At 48.1% G+C, this 22458-nt stretch overlaps 1 protein-coding gene across 2 annotated transcripts in view; it reads left to right on the top strand.

Annotated features, from left to right (window-relative positions):
• Window positions 1-22458, top strand: part of Tmem181 (transmembrane protein 181) — a 54588-nt gene that overhangs the window by 16454 nt on the left and 15676 nt on the right. For both annotated transcript variants that reach the window (XM_087912252.1, XM_087912255.1), the window contains exons 2-5: window positions 9099-9202; window positions 15298-15353; window positions 17545-17635; window positions 19540-19661. In XM_087912252.1, coding sequence (XP_087768378.1) covers window positions 9099-9202; window positions 15298-15353; window positions 17545-17635; window positions 19540-19661 — 373 coding nt within the window. The remainder of the gene's footprint in view (window positions 1-9098; window positions 9203-15297; window positions 15354-17544; window positions 17636-19539; window positions 19662-22458) is intronic.

The raw sequence follows: 22458 nt of genomic DNA on the forward strand, positions 1-22458 counted from the left end.
GGGGGGTGTAGAAGGAGCGGCTGGCTGCGTCCCGCCATCCAGCTAGCTTTACCTGAAATAATTACATGGAAACTGTATTCTTTTAAACACTGCTTGGCCCGTTAGTTTCAGCCTCTTATTGGCTAACTCTCACATCTTGATTAACCCATTTCTGTATGTCACCATGAGGTGGTGGCTTACCAGGAGGATTCTAACCTGCAGCTGTCTTGGAGAGGAGAGTCATGGCAACTGCCTGCCTCTGCTTTCTTTCTCCCACAATTCTGTTCTGTCTACTCCACCCACCTAAGGGCTGGCCTATCAAAAAGGCCAAGGCAGTTTCTTTATTAACCAATGAAAGTAACACAGACAATTAACCCTCCTACATCACGGGGGTAAAAGCAGAGCAGCTGGCCACTAGTCCTTACCTCTGTGAAATCCTCAGAACCAAGGGGGCAAGATCCTGTCTATGAATCATCAGACTAAATCCTGAGTTCCTGTCTCCTCCCGCCTTATGTTCCTCTCTCCATACAGCCACATCACTTCCCATCTCCACCTCCCTACCACTGGGATTAAAGATGTGAGCCACCACTGCTTGACTCTGTTTCTCTTTTAGGCTGATTCAACCTCGTGTATCCCAGGATGGCCTTGAACTCACAGAGGTCCTTTGCCTCTGTCTCTGTCTCCTGAGTGCTGGGATTAAAGGTGTGTGCCACCAGTGCCTGGCCTCTATGGCTGACTAATGTGACTAGCTCCACACTCTGATCTTCTGACAGATTTATTGGTTAAAGCACAAACAAAATACCACCACAGATAAGTTTGTGGCAATGGGAAGGGCAAGGCCTGCTGGCAGGGATGCCTATCAGTGAGTCAAAGGCTGAAGGCATATTCTGGTGCTGTGAGATAGTGCAGTCCTCAGCTGGTGCAGTGACTTAGTATTTTGGGTTTCATTTTTAATTTTGCTTTTCTGCGATCTGGGAAGGATAAGCATACTCACAGGAAGCTTCTGGCTTTAATAGAATGTCTTGTGAAAGGGGGCTTAGCCCGCAGGGGGACCCAACCTCAGTTCTTTGGAAGTCACAGTGGAGCATGGCCAGGCTCAACTCCACTAGACCAGACTGCAGTGACTTTAGTTGGCATCTGTCTTCCCAGTCCCCACACCAGACTGCTTGTGGCATCCAGAATTAAGCAACTAGAAGGTAGAATGGCTAGGGCCTGAAGTGAAGAGCGCTGTGGGCGGAGCACGTGATGGGGAGGGCCAGGGGACTGAGTTCAAAGGACTCACACTGAGGTGTCTGTTGACTCCCCAAGTGGATCAGGTGAGTGGGCAGTACAGTAGGGGCATGGACTTGAGGGCTGGATGGAGATGGATGATTCAAAACCCCTCACCTGCGATCATATGCCTGAGACAAGCTAAGGAGTGAGCAGAGACAAGGAGAAGAGAGAAGCGAAGGACAGCAAGAACCGGGTGTATCCCCAGGAGAGACCCTCTGTCACGGAGACCCCTATAGCTTTACCTGCCTTGATACCGTCACAGACTTCACCATGGAAGCAGTTCCTTGGGAGGTGGCGGCTGGGCTCACAGTTTGGATAATGGCTGCATTGGGGTGGTGGTAGACTTTCTTCCAAAGTCATATTACATTTCGTGGCACATGAAATTGACGTTTCAGAGCCCAAAGAGGCCATACGGATGGACTGTTTCATTGCATTAGGAGTTTTTTCCGAGGGCCGTTGGGGCCCATCTTGTCCAGGGTTGTAGGGCATATTTATGAGATCCCAAGTGGTTGATTGATCCAGAGAGGAAATCCAGCACATGTGCAAGGATGGACAACAGAGATCCGGCAGGAGCCGTAGACATCTGGTTAGTTGGCCGGCAGATGTGTTTGACATGGCCTAGGTATAGAGAGAAACAGGGATTCCTTCCTGCACCCTGGCATCCCACCTCTGTTTTAGCAGAACTACACACTGTTGGAACAAGTAATGGCAGATGAGTATATGTCTTAGTTCCTTTTCTGTTGCTATAATAAAAAACTGTGAGCAAGGCAATTTATAGACGGAACCTGGGCCACAGCGGCAGTCATCTCGTTAGCCCAACAGCTGTTCAAAGGACACAAAACTTGAGAACTGTTAAGGGCAGAATCATTCAAGGTATAATTAGCCACAGACGGCCTCACAAGAAGCCCTATTTTGGCTCTGGTTTTCCATCTTGCTGTGCTATTAAACAAGGTAAAATCCTGCATAGCCAAGGTCTAAAGTTTAAACAGGCACAAAGTCCACAGAGATACCATCCTGTGAAGGCAGATACAGTACAATATTGGGCTGGATTCTGTAAATGAAACTCCTGAGAATTCTTGCTAACATTCTTGTAAAGTGATCACGGTTCCCATCACCATAATGAATAATGCACTCTGGCCATAAACCATAGTACTGGGCCAACATTTTGTACAAGGAGAGGGAAAATTCAGCAAAAATAAAACACAAGCTGCCAGATAGTTTCCACATACCAATAATGTTATTATGTCTCCAATCAATGGAAATGGCTGGCTGTTCCATAGCCCGGTTAGTGGAAAGGAAGTACGGCCACACGGGACTATCCAGTCCTACCCGCATCAGCACCGGAGGATTCCGGGGGCCCATTGTACCTGTTGGCTGTGGCTGATGGTCAGGAGAACAGTTCAGGAATCCAAATGGGACTTTCAGTATTCTGTGGAAACACACATGCACTTCCATGCCCCCAAGTGAGGATTGGATCAGGCCCCTCCATGCTTCAGTCAACACATCCTTCCACTGTGCCATAGATGAGTAGAGCCGCGGGGCTGCCAATGCCTCTGAGCAGCTGATGTTTGAGTATGTGATTCAATCGTTAGAAAATTTAATATATAGAGAACATTAGAAAGGATATCCTGGGGAGTACTGTACTCCCCCTTTTTTGGTTTGTTGATATAGTCTTTGAGAGTTCGGTGAGCCTGTTCCACTATAGCCTGTCCCTGGGGATTATAAGGGATTCCTGTCTTATGAAGGATGTCATAACTGTCACAGAATAATTGAAAGCCCTCACTGATGTAAGCTGATCCATTGTCCACTTTAATCAATTTTGAGACCTCCATGTAGGCAAAAGTTTGCAGGCAATGGCTTTTTACATCCTTCACCTTTTCCCCTGAGTGGGCAGAGGCAAGGAGCATGCCTGAATAAGTACCCACAGAAACATGTACAAATCCCAGTTGGCCAAAGGATGCCACCTGAGTAACGTCCATCTGCCAAATATGGCAAAAGACCCCGAGGATTGACTCCCAGATGAGGGGCAGGAGCAAGTTCTGCACACAAAGAACCTGCTTTGACAATCTTAAGAGCTTGTTCCTTAGAAATTTTATATGTGGGCCTCAAAGAAGTGACATTAAGATGGAATTTATCATGAGCTCGCTGGTCAGAGGCCAAGGAATCCTGGGGCAGAGAGATTAAGAGAGCTCAGATCACCTGGTCAGCCTGTGCCTTGCTTCACTAACAGGGCCAGTAAGTCAGAATGTGCCTGAAGGTGGCCAATATAAATCTTATGAGATCTTTTCCATAAAAGTAATTGAATGTTAGTCAACAATTCATGAACTGCAGAGGTAGTGGCTATATTCCCTACTGTTTCCAAGGTGAGAAGAACCTTAGCAACCTACCTAACAGTCTTCTGGGCTGTGACTGCAGCAGCTGTGCCATTAGAGAACCCATCTGTAAATACATTAAGGGTAGCAAGTGAAATAATTTTAGGAAAGCGAACCGGATGTTCCTCAAAAAATTTTACTAATTTATTGGGGGGAGCGTAATAGTTGTCAAATTCAGCAGACTGAGTGGTTAAAAAGATGGTCCATTCTGGGCCACATAACTGGAGCCAGTTAAGATGGCTCCTTACTGTATGGAATACTCACTTTATCAGGGATTTTACCAAATGTCTTAAGACTTTCCAGGTAGGCAAAGTGCAACACCTCCAGGACAGCCAAATGATAGGGCTGCACAACCTTTTTGGGAGAGGTTCGTCCATGAACACAGGGACTAGGTCCCTCTTGCCAAGACTGCAGTGGGCTGCAAGGCTGTGCAGAAGCAAAGGCTGGCCACAATCAATATAATTCAGATGGGCTTCTGCTCACCGCTGTTTGACTAGCCTAAGACATTCACCGCCTTCGGGTGTCAGTAGCCTGGGAGACCTGGGGTTTGAGTCACCTCTTAAGATTTCAAATAAGGGTTTTAGTTCTCCTGTTGTTAGTCCCATTGGTGGTCTAATCCAATTAATGCCTCCTAAAAGCTGTTGAAAGTCATTAAGAGTGCAGAGCTGATCTAAGAGTAATCTTTTGTGGTTGAACTCCAGTCTGTAGAAGGTGATGTCCCAAATGCTGAAAAGAAAACATAGTCTGCATTTTCTTGGGGGCAACAACTAAACAAGACCATTGCAGTCCCTCATAAAGTGTCTTCAATCCTGCATGCAAATCACATTCCCTTGAGGCTGCAATAAGAATATCATCCATATGATGAATGACATATTGCTGGGGATGTTGCTCCCTTAGAGGATGTTCCATACATTTGCTAACCTGCCTGAGGTCCTGCAATAGTCCCAACTGCCGGATTTCTTCTTGATAACACACATGGGGGTATCCCGGGGGAAGGGGATGGCACTGTATGCCCAGCAGCTGACTGTTCTTGCACAGGTTGCTGAGCAGCCAATAGCTTTTCTTCTGATAGGGCCACTGTTTCACCCACACTGGTCTAGTTTCTCTCCATTTGATGGGAATTGCAACTCGTGGCTCAACAGTGGCCCTCAGAATAAAGTTTCCAACCCTGCTCTGTTCTATCTTATTTTCACAGTACTCAGGCCTCTTCTGTTTCCCAGTACAGGAAGGGGATTTCCTTGAATGTCAGTTCTAGAGCGGCACTCATTAGCCCAATGCCTCCCCCCTTTTGACATTTTGGGAAAATACCTGAATTTCCTCAAAGGTTTTGGCTAAATTGTCTAATTGTTCCTTCACTTTTACATTGTCACTGAGAAGAGCACCTTTGACTAAACGCCATAGTGAAAGTATTGCCATAGGAAATTCTTCTGGCTTTCACTCTTTTAAAGCTTTTTGAAGGTCAGCTTTTACCTGCCCCCAATCAGGAATATTAAAACCCCCTGCCTGTGAAAACTAAGGACTAAATTCTAAAACTGTCTTAATAAACTCTTGTGCTGTCTCAGTTTTAATAGCGGTGCCCTGCTTCTCTAAAAGAACTATCAATTGGCCGATCAATACTTGAACAGATTTACTGGCACCCATCTTCAGTCCACCCCCACCATCAACCTCTCACTTGCTGGCCAGCCTTCTGAGGGTGATCTCTCAGGAAACCCCAGTTCCCGATCTCACTGGGGGTCTCCCCACCTGTAGCGCCTGCACTACGGGACAGTTCGCAAGCCGGGCAAGGGGCTGGAGATTGAAACACATACACACTCAGCCAGAGACATGGGTCATCCTTGAAACAAGAATGCCAACTTTATTGTGCACCAGGGAAGCTTATATAGGGATCCTTAACTGATATCCACGCCCCAGCTCTTGGGATTTTCAGCTGCAGGCCCACCAAAAACCACTCCCCTGCCATCAGGAACTCATGAGGATCTCATGTTCAGAGCAGGCACAGGAAAACAAGTTGTTTACTCAGCTCACTCCAGCAGGCAAAGGTCACAGGAAGTCAAGGGTCTGAGGGTCTGCAGCCCCAACAGGCCAGGTAATGTCTTTAGGCACTAAGTTCTCTTTGTAGTGAGACAATGTGGGCAGCCACAAGAGATGGAGTACTGAAGGAAGGTGTCATGAGAAGGTGGGAGGCTGAGCATAGGATTTCCGTGGCTTGGGAGAAGAGGTTTCAGATCAGGAAAACTCTGAGTGAACTTGACTGGAGTCTGGTTGGACTGTTGGGAAGCAAGTGTGATGCTTGGGTCTGATACTGCTGTGTGGTAGCTGTGTGATCTGGGGCAAGGGAACTGTCTGTGCTCCTGACTTCCAGCACAGTGCTGGGTACTGAGCCCCGGCTTCTCGTCTGCTAAGTGACCACGCATTCGGGAAGTCAGTGGTGCATTTGTTTGCTTGTTGAGACGGGATCTCTCTATGTAGCCCTGGCTGTCCTCATACTTGCTATGTGGTTTAAGTTGTCCTCGAACCTACAGAGATTCACCTGCTTCTGCCTCCAGAGTGCTGGGATTAAAGGCGTGCACCATGATTCGTGGCCAATTGATGCATTTTTAACTACAGGTTTAAAATCTAATCTTCTTTTGATGTCTCTCTCCAAGCCGCTGCTTTAGCCCTCACATACGGAGTTCTCCATGCTGTTTTGTCTCTGATCTATCAGCAAGATGGGGTCACTCTGAGCATAGTGCAGTCATAGTTCACAAATGGCTCTGAGATTTCTACAAACCATTTTCAATCCATAGGAAAGTGGCAAGGATACCAGGCTCCCCTGATACCAGCGTCTCATGTGACCTGGCACCTTTATCTCAGTTGGCATCATTAACACGGGTGAGAGGCCGTTAACTATCGCTGTTCACACTCTTCCCACCACCCAGTCCATTTAGCTTTGTGTAAATCTTGGTTTCTTTGTGGAAATGTCCTATGCAGTTGCCTAGAAACCGTCCCTTCCTTTCAGTCTTAAAACAGAAATATATCCAGACAGACTGTCTAAATAAATAGGCACCTGGGTCACAGAAGGACAAGAGGGACACCTGTGCTTCTGCCAGCACTCACATTCCTCAGGCCTCTTCCAGGTGGGCGTTAACTGGGCCCTGTCTCCCAGAGCCTCCTCCCTCCAGGGAAGCATGGCTGTGACATCTTGGACAGGTCTGTCACCTCCAGATCTCAGCTTTCCTATCTGTAAAGCCTAGGTGTGAACTGAAAGTCCCTGGAAAAGTCATATGATTGGGCTGTAGGCAAGCCTATAGGACATTTTCTTAATTAGTGATTAATGGGGGAGGGCCCAGCCCATGGTGGGTGGTGCCAACTCTGGGCAGGTGGTCCTGGGTTCTATAAGAAAGCAGGCTGAGCAAGCCATGATGAGTAAGTCTGTAAGTAGCACCCTCCTTGCCTCTGCATTAGCTCCTGCCTGCAGGTTCCTGCCCTGTTTAGGTTTCCGTCCTGACTTCCTCTGATGGGGAACAGTGATGTAGATGCATAAGCCAAATAAACCCTTTCCTCCCAAGTTGCTGTGGTCATGGTGTTTCATCACCGCAGTAGTAACCCTAAGACACAGCCATTAGGGCCCATCAATCCCAAAGCTAAGAATCCCATCAGACAGCTCCTGAAGCCTATACCAGAGACTCCCCGTTTGCTGTGACCTGCCTGCCTAGTGTCTCCACTAATGTATTTGGTAAATGTATTGACTGATAAAAGCTTATGTAACCACTTCCATAGTGGAAGATATCATCAAAGCAATATGAATCCATGTGCCTGGGCCCTGGTCACTCATATTTAACTTGGAGCAAACTCTCTGTTGTGCCCTTTGGAGTGAGAACTATAGTTTATAAAGAAACCTGTCTCCTTCTGAGAGCAGTTCTGTATCTGATACGGGAGGGGCCCTGTCTTAGCTGGAGCACTCTCTTATGTCACCAGTTTCTCCTGCCCTGCCAACAGGGTGGCTTAGGGGTCTCTGTTGGAGCCAGAGCCCCAAGAAGACCTCCAGGTTACAATCCATCTTTCACCAAATGCATTGATAGTGGTCTGAGAGTCAGGCAGGCCACTCGGGTATTCATCAGGTGGCTGCACGGGCCTGCTTAGTCAGCAGTGCCACGTCAGAGCGGCAGCGGCTCCCTGGCCTCACCTTTGTGCTTAGACTGCCCTGCCCCAGGGTTGACTTCCTGCCTGCCATCTGGAGTCTCAGGCACATGTGGAAGGAAGGGGTGTGCACTGTGAGTCCAAGCTGGCGGGTAACCTTACCCTGCATCTCCAGGCCACACCCTTACCCCCCAGTTGACTCAGCCTTCCTGTTGCTTTCAGCTTCCAAATTAAGCAGCAGGACCACAGGTGCAGTGCAGCCAGCAAGCAAACCCCACCCCCTGCCCCAGCTCCTCCCCTGGGGGTCAGCCCCCTCCTTAGGACTCTTTCCTGGGGTTGGCCACTTCTATCAACACTGCTTTTTATTAGTGAAGCTAATTGAAGTACAAACATTGCTCATGTGATTGTGAGACCGTGACCACGCTGAAGGGTACAGCTCTGAGACTGCAGATTCCGTGTTTCGCAAGGCTGAAGAATTTACAGATTTCTTTGGTTTACCTGCCTAGTATGCTGCATTAAGTGCTGAGCAGGAAATGTTTTCCTGAGTTTTTTGTTGTAAAGATTTATTTTAATTTTTAAATTATGTGTGGGTGCAAGTGTCAGTGGCAGGGATGGGGTCTGTGGTGTGTGCAGTTTTGCTCACAGAGGCCAAGAGGGCATTGGGTCTCCTGGAGCAAGAGGCACAGGCAATTGTGAGCCACTGATGTGCACCCTGGGACCTTTGCTAGAGCAGTACATGATTGTAGCCGCAAAACTGTCTCTCTGGTGTCCCCGCCCCCCATGTTTTGTTCTGAGGGAAGTGTAGTTACATCCGGGGATCAAGCCTCTCCAAGGGCTTCTATATTCCTGTAGGTCACAGAAGCGTGGAGGAGTTGGACGCTCTCTTCTGGGAAGGGTGGGCTGCTTTTCACTAGTGTGGGGGACTAGGACTCTGAGCGTTGGGTAGACCAGATGGAAATGGCTGGTGCCTCTGGTCCCTGGTATTCTCTCCCTGGGTTTTACAGTAATGGATAAATAGAGTCAGACTCCTTGTTGGCCTGAGCTGTGGCTCTACTCTGGAAGCTAGAAGTGGGCTATGTAAAAGGTTAGGTCACTTCTGTGGGGTGGTGACATTTCTCCTTGGCATGGAAACCACCATGCATTCATTCTTCAACCACAGCTCTGGGTTTGGCCTGCGTGAGGCAAGCCAGAGTGGCGGTGACTCTGACAGAAAACAGACAGATGATCCACCCTTGAGAGGTTCCCCAGGAGCGGTGTGCTTCTGAGGAGGAGCAGGTCTGGTGCGGCCTGTGGTAGTGCTAGCCTGGGCTGATGTGGGAGCGCTGACTGTCCTCACTCCCGGCTTCTGCCCCGCAGGCTGGCGCCCATGCGGCTCTACACGCTCTCCAAGCGCCACTTTGTCCTCGTGTTTGTCGTTTTCTTCATCTGTTTTGGACTGACCGTCTTCGTTGGGATCAAGGGTAAGTCTTTCCTTTAATCATTTTCCCACTTATAGCCACTCTGGTTCAGTGCTGCCAGCCCAGCTCATACTCCTAGCCAGGTCTCAGTATGAAGAGAGATGTTCCTTCTCTCTGAGTCCACAGGGCACAAGGTGGTCATGCCTTGAACCTTGTCTTCTCTGGAGGTGCAGGGGGCAAGTTGGGTAATGCTGTTCACAGCATCCAGGGCAAACAGCCTAGGTCAGTTTGTCAGTGCAGGCAACTCCTACCTGCCTTTTATTTGCCATATAACTACTACCACTTCTTCCTCCTCCTCCTCCTCCTCTCCTTCTCCTCCTCTTTCTCCTCCTTCTCCTTCCTCTCTCCTACCTTCTCCCTCCTTTCTTCCTTCTCCTTTTAAAATAAGCCAAACTGGCTTTGAATCTGCTCTGTAACCCATGCAAACATTTCTAGAGTTTGTTGTGTCCTGGGCGGGGGGGGGGGGGTCCAGAACCTACTGATTCCTTAGGAGGGAACAGGCCATGTAACAGTCTAGGCGGGCTGTAGAGATTTGGGCTGGTGACATCTCAAGCTCCAGGACTGTGTGAAAAGTGCCAGGCAGGAGAAACTGTCCTCGCAGAAGAGCCACATCTTAGCGATGTTTAGCTTTGACATCCTCTAGGAAGACTAACCTATTTTGTTTTTGTCGTGTGTGTGTGTGTGTGTGTGTGTGTGTATGTGTGTCCAGATGGTGATGACAGCTGTCTTCCTCTATCACTTGCCACCTTATGTTTGGTGGCAGGATCTCTCACTTGAACCCAGTGCTCACCAGTTCAACTGGTCTCGCCAGCCAGCTTGCTCTGGGCATCTGTCGCTGCCTTCCGCGCCCTGGGATTGCAGACAGCCCTTGTACCTCCCAGCGTTTACTTTACTCCTCACGCTTGCACAACAAGTTCATGCCTGCTGAGCTGTCCCCCTGCCCCAAACTTTCTTTCTAATAATCACAAAACAGAGCTACAGAAGCCAAGTGGTCCTCACAAGGTCTCAGAGGCCAGGGTTCCCTCTGTCTCATCTCCAGCATGGCAGCAGGAGCCCGCCTTGGTGGGAGAGTGTTCTCCTCCATGTCTGTCCTTCTTTCTAAGTAAGATAGCCTATTCATTGAGGGTGGTTTGTGGTAGCTATTCTAAACGATGGCGTGGTTAAATCCCAGAGGTATTCAGGCCTCAGAAAGCTAGTTTCTTTCTTCCTTCCTTCCTTCCTTCCTTCCTTCCTCCCTTTCTTTTTTTTTTTTTTTGTATTTGAAGACAGGGTTTCTCTGTGGCTTTGGAGCCCGTCCTGGAACTAGCTCTTGTAGACCAGGCTAGCAAAGAGATCCTCCTGCCTCTGCCTCCTGAGTGCTAGGATTAAAGGCATGCGCCACCACCCGGCAAAAGCTAGTTTCTTAATCTCAACAGAAGTTTGGACTGGCGAGTGGCTAGAGCAGGCTGGGGCAGAGAGTGACCATTGGGATCCTTCGTGCCCTGTGGTAATGACACAGTTGTCACCATAGCAACTATAGCCAACTTCTTCTCCTTCCCATTGAGTCACCAAGGGGCTAAAGTCACATTAATCCTAATACAGGTTTACCCATTATCTCACTTCCATGTCAGACTGTCCTTTCGTATTGGTAGGGAGGCATTAACAGTGTGTGCAGTCTCAGTGGGTATCAGCCAGCTCTTGTCCAGACTGTACCCAGCCTGCACTCTGAAACGAAGACAAAAACTGATGCCCCAAGGCCAAGACAGGGGCGATGTCAGGATCCCATCACTTTCTTCCACCACACAGATTACTGTCAGTCTTCTGGAAAAGCAAACAATAAGGTGTGTGTGTGTATGCACGCGCGTGCACACACATATATATGTACCCACTATATTATTATAATTATATCTCATTACTGTATACTATTATAATACATAATTTATAATATATTCATAATTATAATGCAAACAGTGTATTTAGATTAAAGTATAAATTATTTACAACATAAATATCTTTTAATATTGTTAGATCTAAGTATGTAATAGAATTATGAGCTTTAGTATATATAATAATTATATGTGATATTATTTTATATCTATGTGAAATAAGGGAACTGACTCACATGATTTGGGAGGTTAAGGAATCCACAGGTCTACAGTTAGCAAATGCGAGCCAGGAAAGCCAGTGCATCAGTCAGGGTCCAGGGGCCTGAGAGCCAAGAGGTTAATGGTGTAAGCCCCAGTCCAGGTCTGGTCTCATGGCCAGATACTCAGGTTACCAATGGAGACAGGGAGACCAGAGTCTCTTCCACATGTCTGTTTAGGCCTCAGCAGGTTGAAGAGGCCCGCCTTCCCTGGCTAGGGCAGTTTGCTTTGTTGAGTCTCCTGACTGAAAGGGGACTCTTACTCAGAAATTCCTCACAGACACCTGAGAGCAGAGTTTAATCAAACACTTGTGCCCCGCTGAGATTAATGCATGAAGCCAGCCGTTGTCAGCGCTCTCTCCTCAATTACTTACGTAGTGATGTTACTAGTGGAGAGTCCGGGGTAGTGTGGGGGAAACTGAAGCCCAGGGTGCCCAGGTGTAGCTTAGAGTCCAGGTGCTACTGATGCCGGTTTTTAAGTCTTTCCCAGAAGCCAGAGTAAGAGTTCACTGGTCTTGGGAGTCTGCTTGGCACATACCTTGCCGCGGAGCGGCTCCTTCCTGTGTGGAGACAGCAGCGGGGCCTTTGCAGGTGCCTCAGACAGGAAGTTGTGCTAGTCACGTGCAGACCCTGCACCAGCGCAGGAGCCTGGGGCGGCCACAGAGGCAGCCCAAAGAATTGGCGTCACAAGTTAAGAGTGGTAGTTTTAAAATTTATTTTAAATACAGAGTCTCGCTGTGTAGACCAGGCTCGTGGGAACTCATAGAGATGAGTTCCAGCCTCTGCCTCCCAAGGGCTGAGACTAAAGGCGTGTGACACCACACTTGGCAAGAATAGTATGTCTTAGACAAATCTAGCCATAAATTAATTTTAAAATCACTTAAGGCCAAAGCCCTGAAGGATCGATCACAGTTAGAATCAGAGATGCTAGGGATTCTGGGAAGATGGTAGTGTTGGGAGGAATGTGCTTCCATGCCCAGACCAGCCCTGGCAGTGGAACCTGACTGAGTCTATTGGAGGTTTGTAACTTCCGAGGGGCGGGGCAGCTGGACAATACACTATTGATTGATTTCAGCCAGTCCGGCCCTTACTGCTGTGGCAGACCCTCACACCCACGCTGGCTCTACAGCAGGCATCCTTGGCTCCGGTTCTGATTGGCCTGTGTATAGCTTGTAGGAACGAAGGGACGAAAGGACTCTGTCCTCCCTAAACTGGGAACCTGAGCTCTGAGCCTCAGTCGCTGCTTCTGGTCACAGAGGCGGAGCAAGGCAAGGCAAGGCAGCCATTGCTGGTGTACTCAAGGCTTCCATCGCTGTAAACCCTACCCCATCTAGCAGAGGCAACGAACAGGGAGTTTGAATAGCTAGCCCTTCTCCTCCGGTCCCCTGCATGGTTCTCCTTTTTTCTTCTTGGGAAGTAAACAACGAACTTTTGGAGATTCCAAAGGAGCAGCATAGTCAGGAGATATTAGGCAATCACCACACCTGTCCAGAGAAACACACAGGAGAACAAAACCCAGGAAGACCTTAAGTTAACACTGCCAGCTGCTTTTCAGCACAGACGTCTACAGTACCAACAACCATTTTGGCAAAAGACAAAAGCACACCAGGTGATGGTGGTGCAGCACTCAGTAGGTAGAGGCAGGCAGACCTGTGAATTCAAGGCCAGCCTGATCTACAGAGCAAGTTCTAAGACAACCATGGCTGCATAGAGAAACCCTGTCTCAAAACAAAACAAAACAAAACAAAACAAAACAAAAAGCCCAAAAACAAACAAAGAAGAAAACCTCTGGAGTTTCAGGGCACCACAGTGTTATAGTTAAAGGCAAAGCCAACTAAGAAATAATAAAATATGGCCTGTCAAAAGAAAAAAAATTAAATGTATCAAGACTCTGTCCCTGAAACCATGGGGCAGATCAGCTAGACAAAGGCTATGACAGCTTCAGGAGTAAGAGAAAAGTATGGAAAGAGCCAGAGAGCAAACCATGACCATGGCGGGAATGACGGGAAAGGGAGACAGACCAAAAGGAAATTCTGGAGCTAAAGGAGACCATAATTGAATTGAGCTTCACGGGAAGGCTAAAAAGCAGATCGGGGCAGGCAAAGGGGAGCATCTACGGACCCAAAGGTAGGGTGGGAGGCATGGTGAGTCTGAGGAGCAGAAGGAAAAATGAGTGGAGATAATGAACAGAACCTGTGGGGGCTTTGGGCCACCATCAGATAGATCAATACACACATTGTAGGAGTCTCAGGAGAAGAGAGAGGAGGCAGGGGAACGGCTCCCAAATTGAATGAAAGGTGAATATATCCAGGAAGCTTAATGAGCTCAAGTGGACTAAATTCAGTTTCATACCAAGACACTGTAGCTGAACTGCAGAAAACCTAAGCCAGATGGAACCCTGCCCACAGCAAGACGGAGGGACACATCCATTGGCAGATGAATGGATAAGGAAAATGTGGCATGTGCTGCAATTGAACATCATTCAATCTTTACGGTGAGGCCTCAAGATGGTTGTTGTGTGACAAGACTTTGTTTGCCTGGAGAGATGCAACACACATGTTTACTCACCCCCAATAGGGAGCCCACAACAGACCAGAGTATGGGTACCACCAAAGTCCAACTAGGGGGTCACTAACAGGAGCAGAAATGGCTCAGACAGCTGCATCACCAAGGCCCACCCAGTCTGGGTGACAGCTCACAAAAGCTGAGGAGGGTCTTTTCCAGGTGACTCCGGACTAAATCTCTTCCAGGCAGCCTGACTGATTTCTGCTTCTCCCGGTCAGCTGGTCTGGGCTCAGGCTCTTTACAGCTTTTCTCCTCTCCATCTCCTCTCCAGCTCAGCTTCCCTTCCTCCGAGGAGGACTCTCAGCTTTTATTGCGGACTCTGGCAGGGAGAGGCCTAGTGAATCTGGTCAGTTTCAGGGACTTCCTGAAGCTATTTTGAGTTATTCATCTTTCTGTTTAAAGAGACCCTGCAGAAAACTGTCAACAATGGCTCAGTGAATAAAGCTGGGGGCAACCTGCTGCCAAGCCTCACAGTTCTGAAGGAGGACACCTCGAGCTGTCATCTGATCTCCACACGCACACTGGCACATGTACACACAAACTGTAAAGAGCTGTCATCTGATCTACACACACACACTGACACATGTGCACACAAACTGTAAAGAGCTGTTGTCTGATCTCCACACGCACACTGACACATGTGCACACAAACTGTAAAGAGCTGTCGTCTGATCTCCACACGCACACTGGCACACATGCACACAAGCTGTAAAAAGGAAAACATTAGATAGTTTAGACACATCGCAGCGTGAGTCATGAGGATATTTACTAGATGACATAAACCAGTCCCAATCTGATAAACCCTGTGTGATTCCACTCACCCGAGGTCCACAAAGAAGGTTACCAGGGCAGAGGGGGTGGAGCGCAGAGTCGGTTAGTGGGGCAGACTGGGTTTTACAAAGAGAGCTGCAGAGATGGGGAGCCATGTCTGCACAGTAGAGATGTACTTAATCCTGCTGAATTGTCCTCTGATATTGGTTAGTTCTTTGTAATTGCAGTAAAATCGGGGAAGAAAGAACTTCATAAAGCATCTATTTCAAGAAAGCCCTGTGCCGTGCTTTTGCAGGATATCCGTCACTTTGTTGCTTCTGCTTACTATTTCTAGAAGACTGGGTTAACCGGATGAATGCACTGACTTCACTCTTAGTGGTGTCCGCTGGGGCCCTGTAGAGAGCACTGGAGGGCGTCTGTGGAGATCCCGCCATGGCATGTTGGTCCTTCTGCCTTAGTGTGATGGAAGTTGTGTCAGAGTGTATGTCTGTTCTGTGTTTGATATTTTACCTACTTACATAAAATCTCTCTAAAAAAAATAGTAAGACTAGAGATCACGGTGTCTAATGTGTCTTTCTCGCATTAAAATAAAGTAAGTTAATTGCTCTAATCCCTTTCCCCTTCTCTTTGTTACTCTCAGGACCCAGAGTGATCCAGCAGTCTGCTGCTAATTTCTCACTAAATAATAGCAAAAAGGTAAGAGGTGCCTCAAAGCATCGGGTGGTTCACTATAAACTTTGGAGTCCCTGAGACGTGGCCCCGCTGGGAGAGTCTGAGGATAGACCTCCCTTCCCCTGCTCTGGGTCCTCAAGAGACTCACGGCTCTTACTTCTCAGCCAGGTTCTTGGCATTGAAATTCCCATTTCTGAGGTCCCTGGTGTCCTCAGAAGGATGCAGCAGAAGGACGTTGGTGTTTCCTCTGATGAAACTACAGCTGACTTCCAAATGTTGTAGCCTGTCCTGGTTGCTCACGTCAGAAATCCTGTCATACTCACCGTTTTAACAATGATTACTTAGGCATTTGGGCCTTCCTTTAAAAAGCTTAATTTGTGTATCTGTACATGTGTGTTCATGTGTGTTCATGTGTGTTCATGTGTGTTAACTATAGGGTTTGGTCGTCAGGAGCTGGCTGGCAGCCTGTTTGTTTGTTTGTTTTGTTTTGAGTTAAGAGTTCCTCACTGGCACTTGGGCTTGCCAGCTAGGCTGCTGGCCAGTGAGCCCAGGAATCCTCCTGTCTCTGCCTTCAGTTATGTGGCATTCAGCCTGGTGGTTGCCAGAGCAGAACTCAGGTTTTCATGCCTGCATGGAAGTGCTTTACAGACTGACCGTTTGCTGTGTTCGTCCAAGTCAGGACTTGTTCGGTGTCCGTTCCAGTAGCGGCTGCTCTTTGTTGTCTGGGATTCCCTGCATGAGCTCATCCTAAAATGAAGTCGGTTCCCCCCTCTTTAAATGTACCTTGATTTATCACCACCTTTATGGAAAACAAGTCCTTTCCACTGGAGAAGTGAACAGTAGGGTCTTACACCGAGTCTCTGTACACTGAACGTGCTGCCATGTTTTCACAGCTCCTGTAGATTCGGTCATTGCTCGCCCTCCCTTCTGCTCTCCTGCCTGCATTCTAGGGTCTCCTCTTACAACATTGTGTTTGTTAAGACAAGGTTCCACGTTGTAGTCCTGATTAGCCTGGACCTCGATGTGTGGATCAGGCTGGCCTTGAACTCATAGAAATCTATCTGCCTCTGCCTCTCCAGTGCTGGGATTACAGGCGTATGTCACCATGCATGGCTCTCCTTATGATTTCTAAAAGGGCAGAGAGAAAAGCTGTATACCTCTAGCTGCTGCTGCTGCCTTGGAACGACCTCTGGGTGGCCAGGTTTCTTTGCATTCCTGTTGTCTTGAGGTCTGGGACAGAGGGTCAGCTTTGAAGAAGCACCACCATGACTTTATTGACAGTCATGAGTCTCCCAGTCTCTGCCTCTCAGGGTCTCTCTCTGACAGTAAGCCATCCCATGGAACTGAGGGTTTCTATACAAGCATCTTGTTTGAGAAAGACAACATCTCTCCCCCTCCACCCACACACCCAATAGCTTCCACTCCCCTCCACTCCCCCTTTGACTTTTGGCAAGTGTGGTCTCAGAAAGTTTGGCGAAGACCCTGACAGCCTGGAACAAGACATTCACCTCCACAGCTGAGGCCTTCAAGTGATGCTGGTTTAGGGAGTGGAGATAAGCACCTTCACCAGCTCCCTCCACAGCCTCTGCCGTGAGACACCACTGTGGAGTGACAGTTCTCACGCGGTCCTCTCGTTTCCCTCTGCAGGTAGGCTAAGACGTCTCTAAAGCCAGAGTAACAAACACTAGCCAGCAACATACCCAGTCTACGGCTATCACAGAGATGGGATGGAGACGCATGTTCCCTAGAATAGGAACCCTGCTCTCTGGGGTCCCTTGCTGCCGTGTGTCTCCTGAGTCTGCCCTTTTCATTTTCCTTCCAATGGCTTCCTGTGGTGTCTAGCAGGCGCTGGCGGTAGGAACTGCTGCCTAGAGTCTTGGAGAGGCAGGAAGACAGTGCAGTCCAGCTGCACATTTCTTTAGGACACTGATTCTTGGTGCTTGGCAAAGGGAAGCCCTCCCAGCTTGGTCAGGGCTCGTGCTCACAGCTGTGTGCAAAACATCTGTTTGTACATTAAGATGAGGTGTTCACCTTTTTAATCCCAGCACTCAGGAGGCAGAGGCAGGTGGATCTCTGTGAGTTTTAAGCCAGCCTGGTCTTCAGAGCGAGTTCCAGGACAGGCTCCAAAGCTTCAGAGAAACCATGCCTCAAAAAAAGAGGTGTTCAGGGCTTCTGAACAGGGCACATGATGACTTTGTTTTCTCTTCTGCTTCAGCTAAGGTCAATTCAAATACGTTCAAACACACTGTCTACATATAACCAACAACTATGGCTGACATGTGTGGTGGAGCTGGAGCCCTCAGAAGGTATGCACCTGATGTTTGGGTGGCTTCTTGTGTTTAGTGCAAACTCTCATTCTGAGAACTGGAAAGACGGCACATGCTGGCAGATATGTGTAGAAAGAAGCCCATGGCTACATGAAGAGAGATTGGACGCTCCTCTGCCTTGTCCCAGTGGGAGTCAGGGTGCGGACAGCTGAGCTCAGTGCGGAGTTGAGAGAGATATCCTGATACCCCCAAGGCATGATTTTGATCCCCAGGGATACTTGGTGATGTGTGAGGACAATTTGACATGGGAGAGGCAGGACTGCCACTGACGTCTTGTAGGGCACATACAGCAGTGCCAGTCAGCAGCTGGGGGCAGCAGGGGGTGGGGAAGGGCAGGGTGCTGAGAAGCCCAGCTCTGGGGTACCATTGTTTTCAAAGACTTTTTTCTGCATCTTCCATGACACAAGGGTTACTTCATTCTACTAAGACGTGAAGGTGGTCTCTGATCATCTGAGACACTCCAGGAAAGAATTTAAAATCAATCCCTTTACCATAGTAAAACAAGGGAGACAAAGCAAAAATAAGTTTTACATCAGAACTTGTGTGTTTAGAAGATGGTCTAGAAGAATGATAGCCACAAAAATATTATGCTTATTAGGGTGGGATTGTAATTATTCAGTGAAGCCACCTTTATGTGGGTATTTTGTCTGTTTGTTTAAATACTGTTTGTTCGTGTATGTGGCTGGGGGTGCACACCTGTGTTGGTGCAGAAGCCAAAAGAGGGCATCCTGTGTCTTCCTGTGTAACCCTCTGCCTGTTCTTTTGAGCCACGATCTCTCCCTGAACCCGAGGCTCATGTTTTCTGGGCTGCATTGGGAGCCAGAAAGCCCCAGCCGTCCTCATCTCCTCTGTCCAGTCTAGGGTTACAGGCACATGTTGGGGGCACTTGTACGGCTCAGATCTGAACTCCGGTCGTAAGCAGCAAGCTCTCTTAAACCCTGAGCCATCTCTTCAAACTGTTCTTTCTCTCTCTTTAAAAATCTATTGCATTTATTTATGAGAGAGAGAGAGAGTAGGTCAGAGGACAACTTTAGGGAGTCAGTTCTTTCCGTCCACCATGTGGGTCCTCGATATGGAGCTGAGGTGGTTGGCTGGATTTAGCAGCAAGCTTCTTTACCCACCCATTGGGCGGGGGGGGGGGCTGCTCATTTGTTTCCCGGCTGCCCAGACTCCTGAAATAATCACTCAGAAACTATATTATTTACAATACTGTTTGGCCAATAGCTTAAGCATATTACTAGCTAGCTCTTATATCTTTGGTTAACCCATTTCTATTCTTCTGTGTATCACCACATGGCTGTGGCTTACCGGCAAGGTTCCTGCTCGTCTTTCTCTGGTGGCAGCTACACAGCTTCCCCTTGACTCTGTCTTCTTTCTCCCAGCATTCAGTTTAGTTTTCCCCACCTAGCTCTATTCTGCCCTATCAGAGGCCAAGGCAGATTCTTTATGCATTAACCAATAAAAACAGCACATACATTCAAGGACTTCCCACACCACACATAGAACCATCTCAACAGCCCTGTTCTCTTTTTTAGAGTAAAAATATAATTAGACTAATTTTGACCAGAAATAGAGAACTGATTATATCTTGGTATAAATTAAAGAACTTATAGAGAATTAAAGGGGTGATTTCATAGCGATGCGCCCTTACGTGAAGTAAAATGAATGGATCAGAAATGCAGGTTTAACATAGCACAGGTTCTTCAGCAATGGAGGGAGTTAGTGAAGACTTTCCTTTGCTGAATGACATAAGGCTTGCAAACACAGAAGAAGAGGTAATGAAGCCTTAGGATGCTCTTGGGCTATCCGTCTGTGTCTCTCAGCAGGTGCCTTTGCTGCTGGGAGATGCCCAGTGTGGTCTCATCAACTTCTTTCTCTTGTAGAAACGTCTATTCAAACCAGCTTTTCCATGACTGTGAAAGTCAATGGTGTGGCTCACGATGGAAGCACGATCTACATTCATAACAAGGTTCACAATCGAACGAGGACCCTCACGTGCGCAGGGGTGAGTGCGGTTGACATCCCAGCAGGCGGGCACAGCTAGGGGAAGCCTTCAAAACTGGGTTTAAACATGTTAAATTATCTTAGCCTCTTCCAGAGGGCCCAGGTTCAATTCCCAGCACCCACTTGACAACTCACAACTGTCTATAATTCCAGTTCCAGGGGACCCGAAACCCATGGCAAAACACCAATGCACATAAATAAAAATGGGGCTGGAGAGATGGTTCAGCAGTTAAGAGCATTGCCTGCTCTTCCAAAGGTCCTGAGTTCAATACCCAACAGCCACATGGTGGCTCACAACCATCTGTAATGAGATCTGGTGTCCTCTTCTGGCCTGGGACAGAATATTCTATACATAATAAATAAATAAATAAATAAATTTTTTTTAAAAAAATGTTAAAATAGCGTGCAAATAATGGGTTTCCTCCTGCCGTCTACATACACTCATGCCATTATACTTGGTTCTCATCTGTTCCCTTTCCCATGGGCCCCGCCCCCATCCACCCATCCCCATTAGACCCTCTTTCTGCTTTCTTACTGTGTGTCCTGTCTCCTCTGTTTCTCACCTCCTTCAAGGCCGCTTCCCTCTCATGACCCTCTTTCTAGTTTTGTGACCTACGCACAACACAGATACACACATGTGTAAACTCACATACATAAATTTAAGTCTAGGTTTTGCATCTAAAACACGCAGTATTTGTCTCTTTTAATCTGGCTTATTTTGCGTAGCATACTGCCTTCCAGTTACATCTGTTTTCCCATGACCCTCATGCTTCCATTATTTCCTCCTGGTTACATAAAATTCCATTTAGTCTATGTGCTGCATATTCCTTCTCTAGTCTGTCAGTGAGCATCCGGGTTGATTGCATTTCCCAGCTTCTGTCGGTGACGTAACGATAAACATAGGTATGCCATGTCTCCGTGGTGTGTTGACTTAGGTCCTGCCGGCATATCCCAGGAGTGCCGTAGCTGGCTTATAGTAGTTCTAGTTTCTGTATTTTGAGAGCCTCCACATCGATGTCAGTAGTGGCTGTAGTTTACTCTCCTACCAGCAGGGACTCCGGCTCCTCTCTCCTCACATATCTCACCAGAATCTGTTTTCTTGATAACCCACTGTGACTGGGGCAAGATGGTCTCTCAAAGCACCTTTAATTTGCATTTTCCTGATGACTAAGGATGTTGGGCACTTTTTGAAGCTTTGATGATTTATGTTTCTTCTTGAGAGCTGTGTGTTCAGTTCTTTAGCTCATTTATTGATTGGATGACTTGGGTTTTGGTGTTTAGTTTTTGTGGTTCTTTCTGTAGTCTAAGTATTAATCCCCTGTCTGAGAGTTGGTGAAGACCTCCACCCTCACCCACCTCGCCCTGCTGTGGTCTATCTCTTAATCAAATGATTGCTTCATTTGCTGCACAGAAGCATTTAATGTTATGTAACCACACACACACACACACACACACATCCCTACACACGTGCATGCACATGCACACTCAGTCTGCCACGAACTCTGAGTCCATGTGACACCTGATGGTTGCAGTCAGTAGGCGATGTGGAAAGCCAGGTCTCAGATGAGCCCCTGCCACTGTTCAGGGTTAGTCTTGATCATGGTGACTTTGAGTGGTTTATCCTGGGTGTTGAGTGCTCTGGTCCATCTGTGGATGGGGGACAGGGTGCCCAGGCCTTTTTGTGATCAGCGACCACTTTTGTAGGATCTGCTGCGGGACATAGTATATGGCTGTGGGATCCAGCATAAGGATGAACTCTCGCACCTTTATTCATCAATACTGTATTCTGTTCAGAAGCCAATAACTCAGACCCCACCTCTGCCACTGCCAGGAGCCACATCAGGACTCAACAGGTTCCTAGCAGCAGGCGCCCTTGGATTGGGTCAGAACAGGCAGGGTGTTGATTAGAGGCCTAACTAGACAAGGGATGTTGGAGTGGGCTGCAAGGTTTCATGCTGAGTACCTTCTGTACGCCACTCATTAAGTCCTCACAGGAGGTCCACGGGGTGGAAACTACTATCCAATTCTACTTTATAAAAGAAGAAACAGAGGCTTCAAGAGGTCACAGGCATTGTTGCAGGTTGACACAGATACTAAGTGGGAGGGACAGGATCTAAGCTGGCGCTCTTTTATCCACAAGCCTGCGTGGCTTTAACCACACGCATCCTGCCGAGTTCCCAACAGTAAGAACACTGCTGATTTCTCCCTGCAAGAAGAGACTCGAGCAGGGAAGGACTCCTGTGCAGTGGCTAGTCCCCCTTCTCGTGATTCCTTTCTGCTGATTCAAAGGGTTCAGCCCCCCGCCTGAGGGTGCCGAGCTGTAGAAGAGTGAGTTGTACTGGGGGCACGGGGGAGCAGCCCTTACCTCAGCAACCACAGCCATACCCATCACAGACAGGTGTTAGCTAGAGAACTAGCTGGCCCCTTACTTTGTGTCTCTCTTCCTTCCTAAGCAAGCAGCCTGAGCCAATTTTCTGGAACATAATCTTGTCTGTGGGGGATTAAGCCCTTCCGGCCTGTTCTGGGAAAGGCGCCAGGATCAAGGTCCCCCATGTCCTTACATCCAGTGTGCAGGAGACACTGGGTCAGTTCAGCTGAATAATGAGTATAACTTGTGAAAGTCCTGAGAGACGGCCCAGCCCCAAGCAGGAGCCAGTGAGTCTCCCTCCGCCACCAGATTGGGACACAGCTGCTCACTGTGACAGGTCGCCCTGGCCTGCACATCTGCAGCATCTCCCAGCACACGCGACTTTCAGTTCTTGGCTTCAAGGAGAGCGAGCAATCGGGGCTTATATCAC

The sequence above is a fragment of the Myodes glareolus genome, chromosome 1 (genome assembly GCF_982192425.1).
Source record: "Myodes glareolus chromosome 1, mMyoGla1.1, whole genome shotgun sequence".
In the NCBI taxonomy this organism is placed as follows: domain Eukaryota; kingdom Metazoa; phylum Chordata; class Mammalia; order Rodentia; family Cricetidae; genus Myodes; species Myodes glareolus.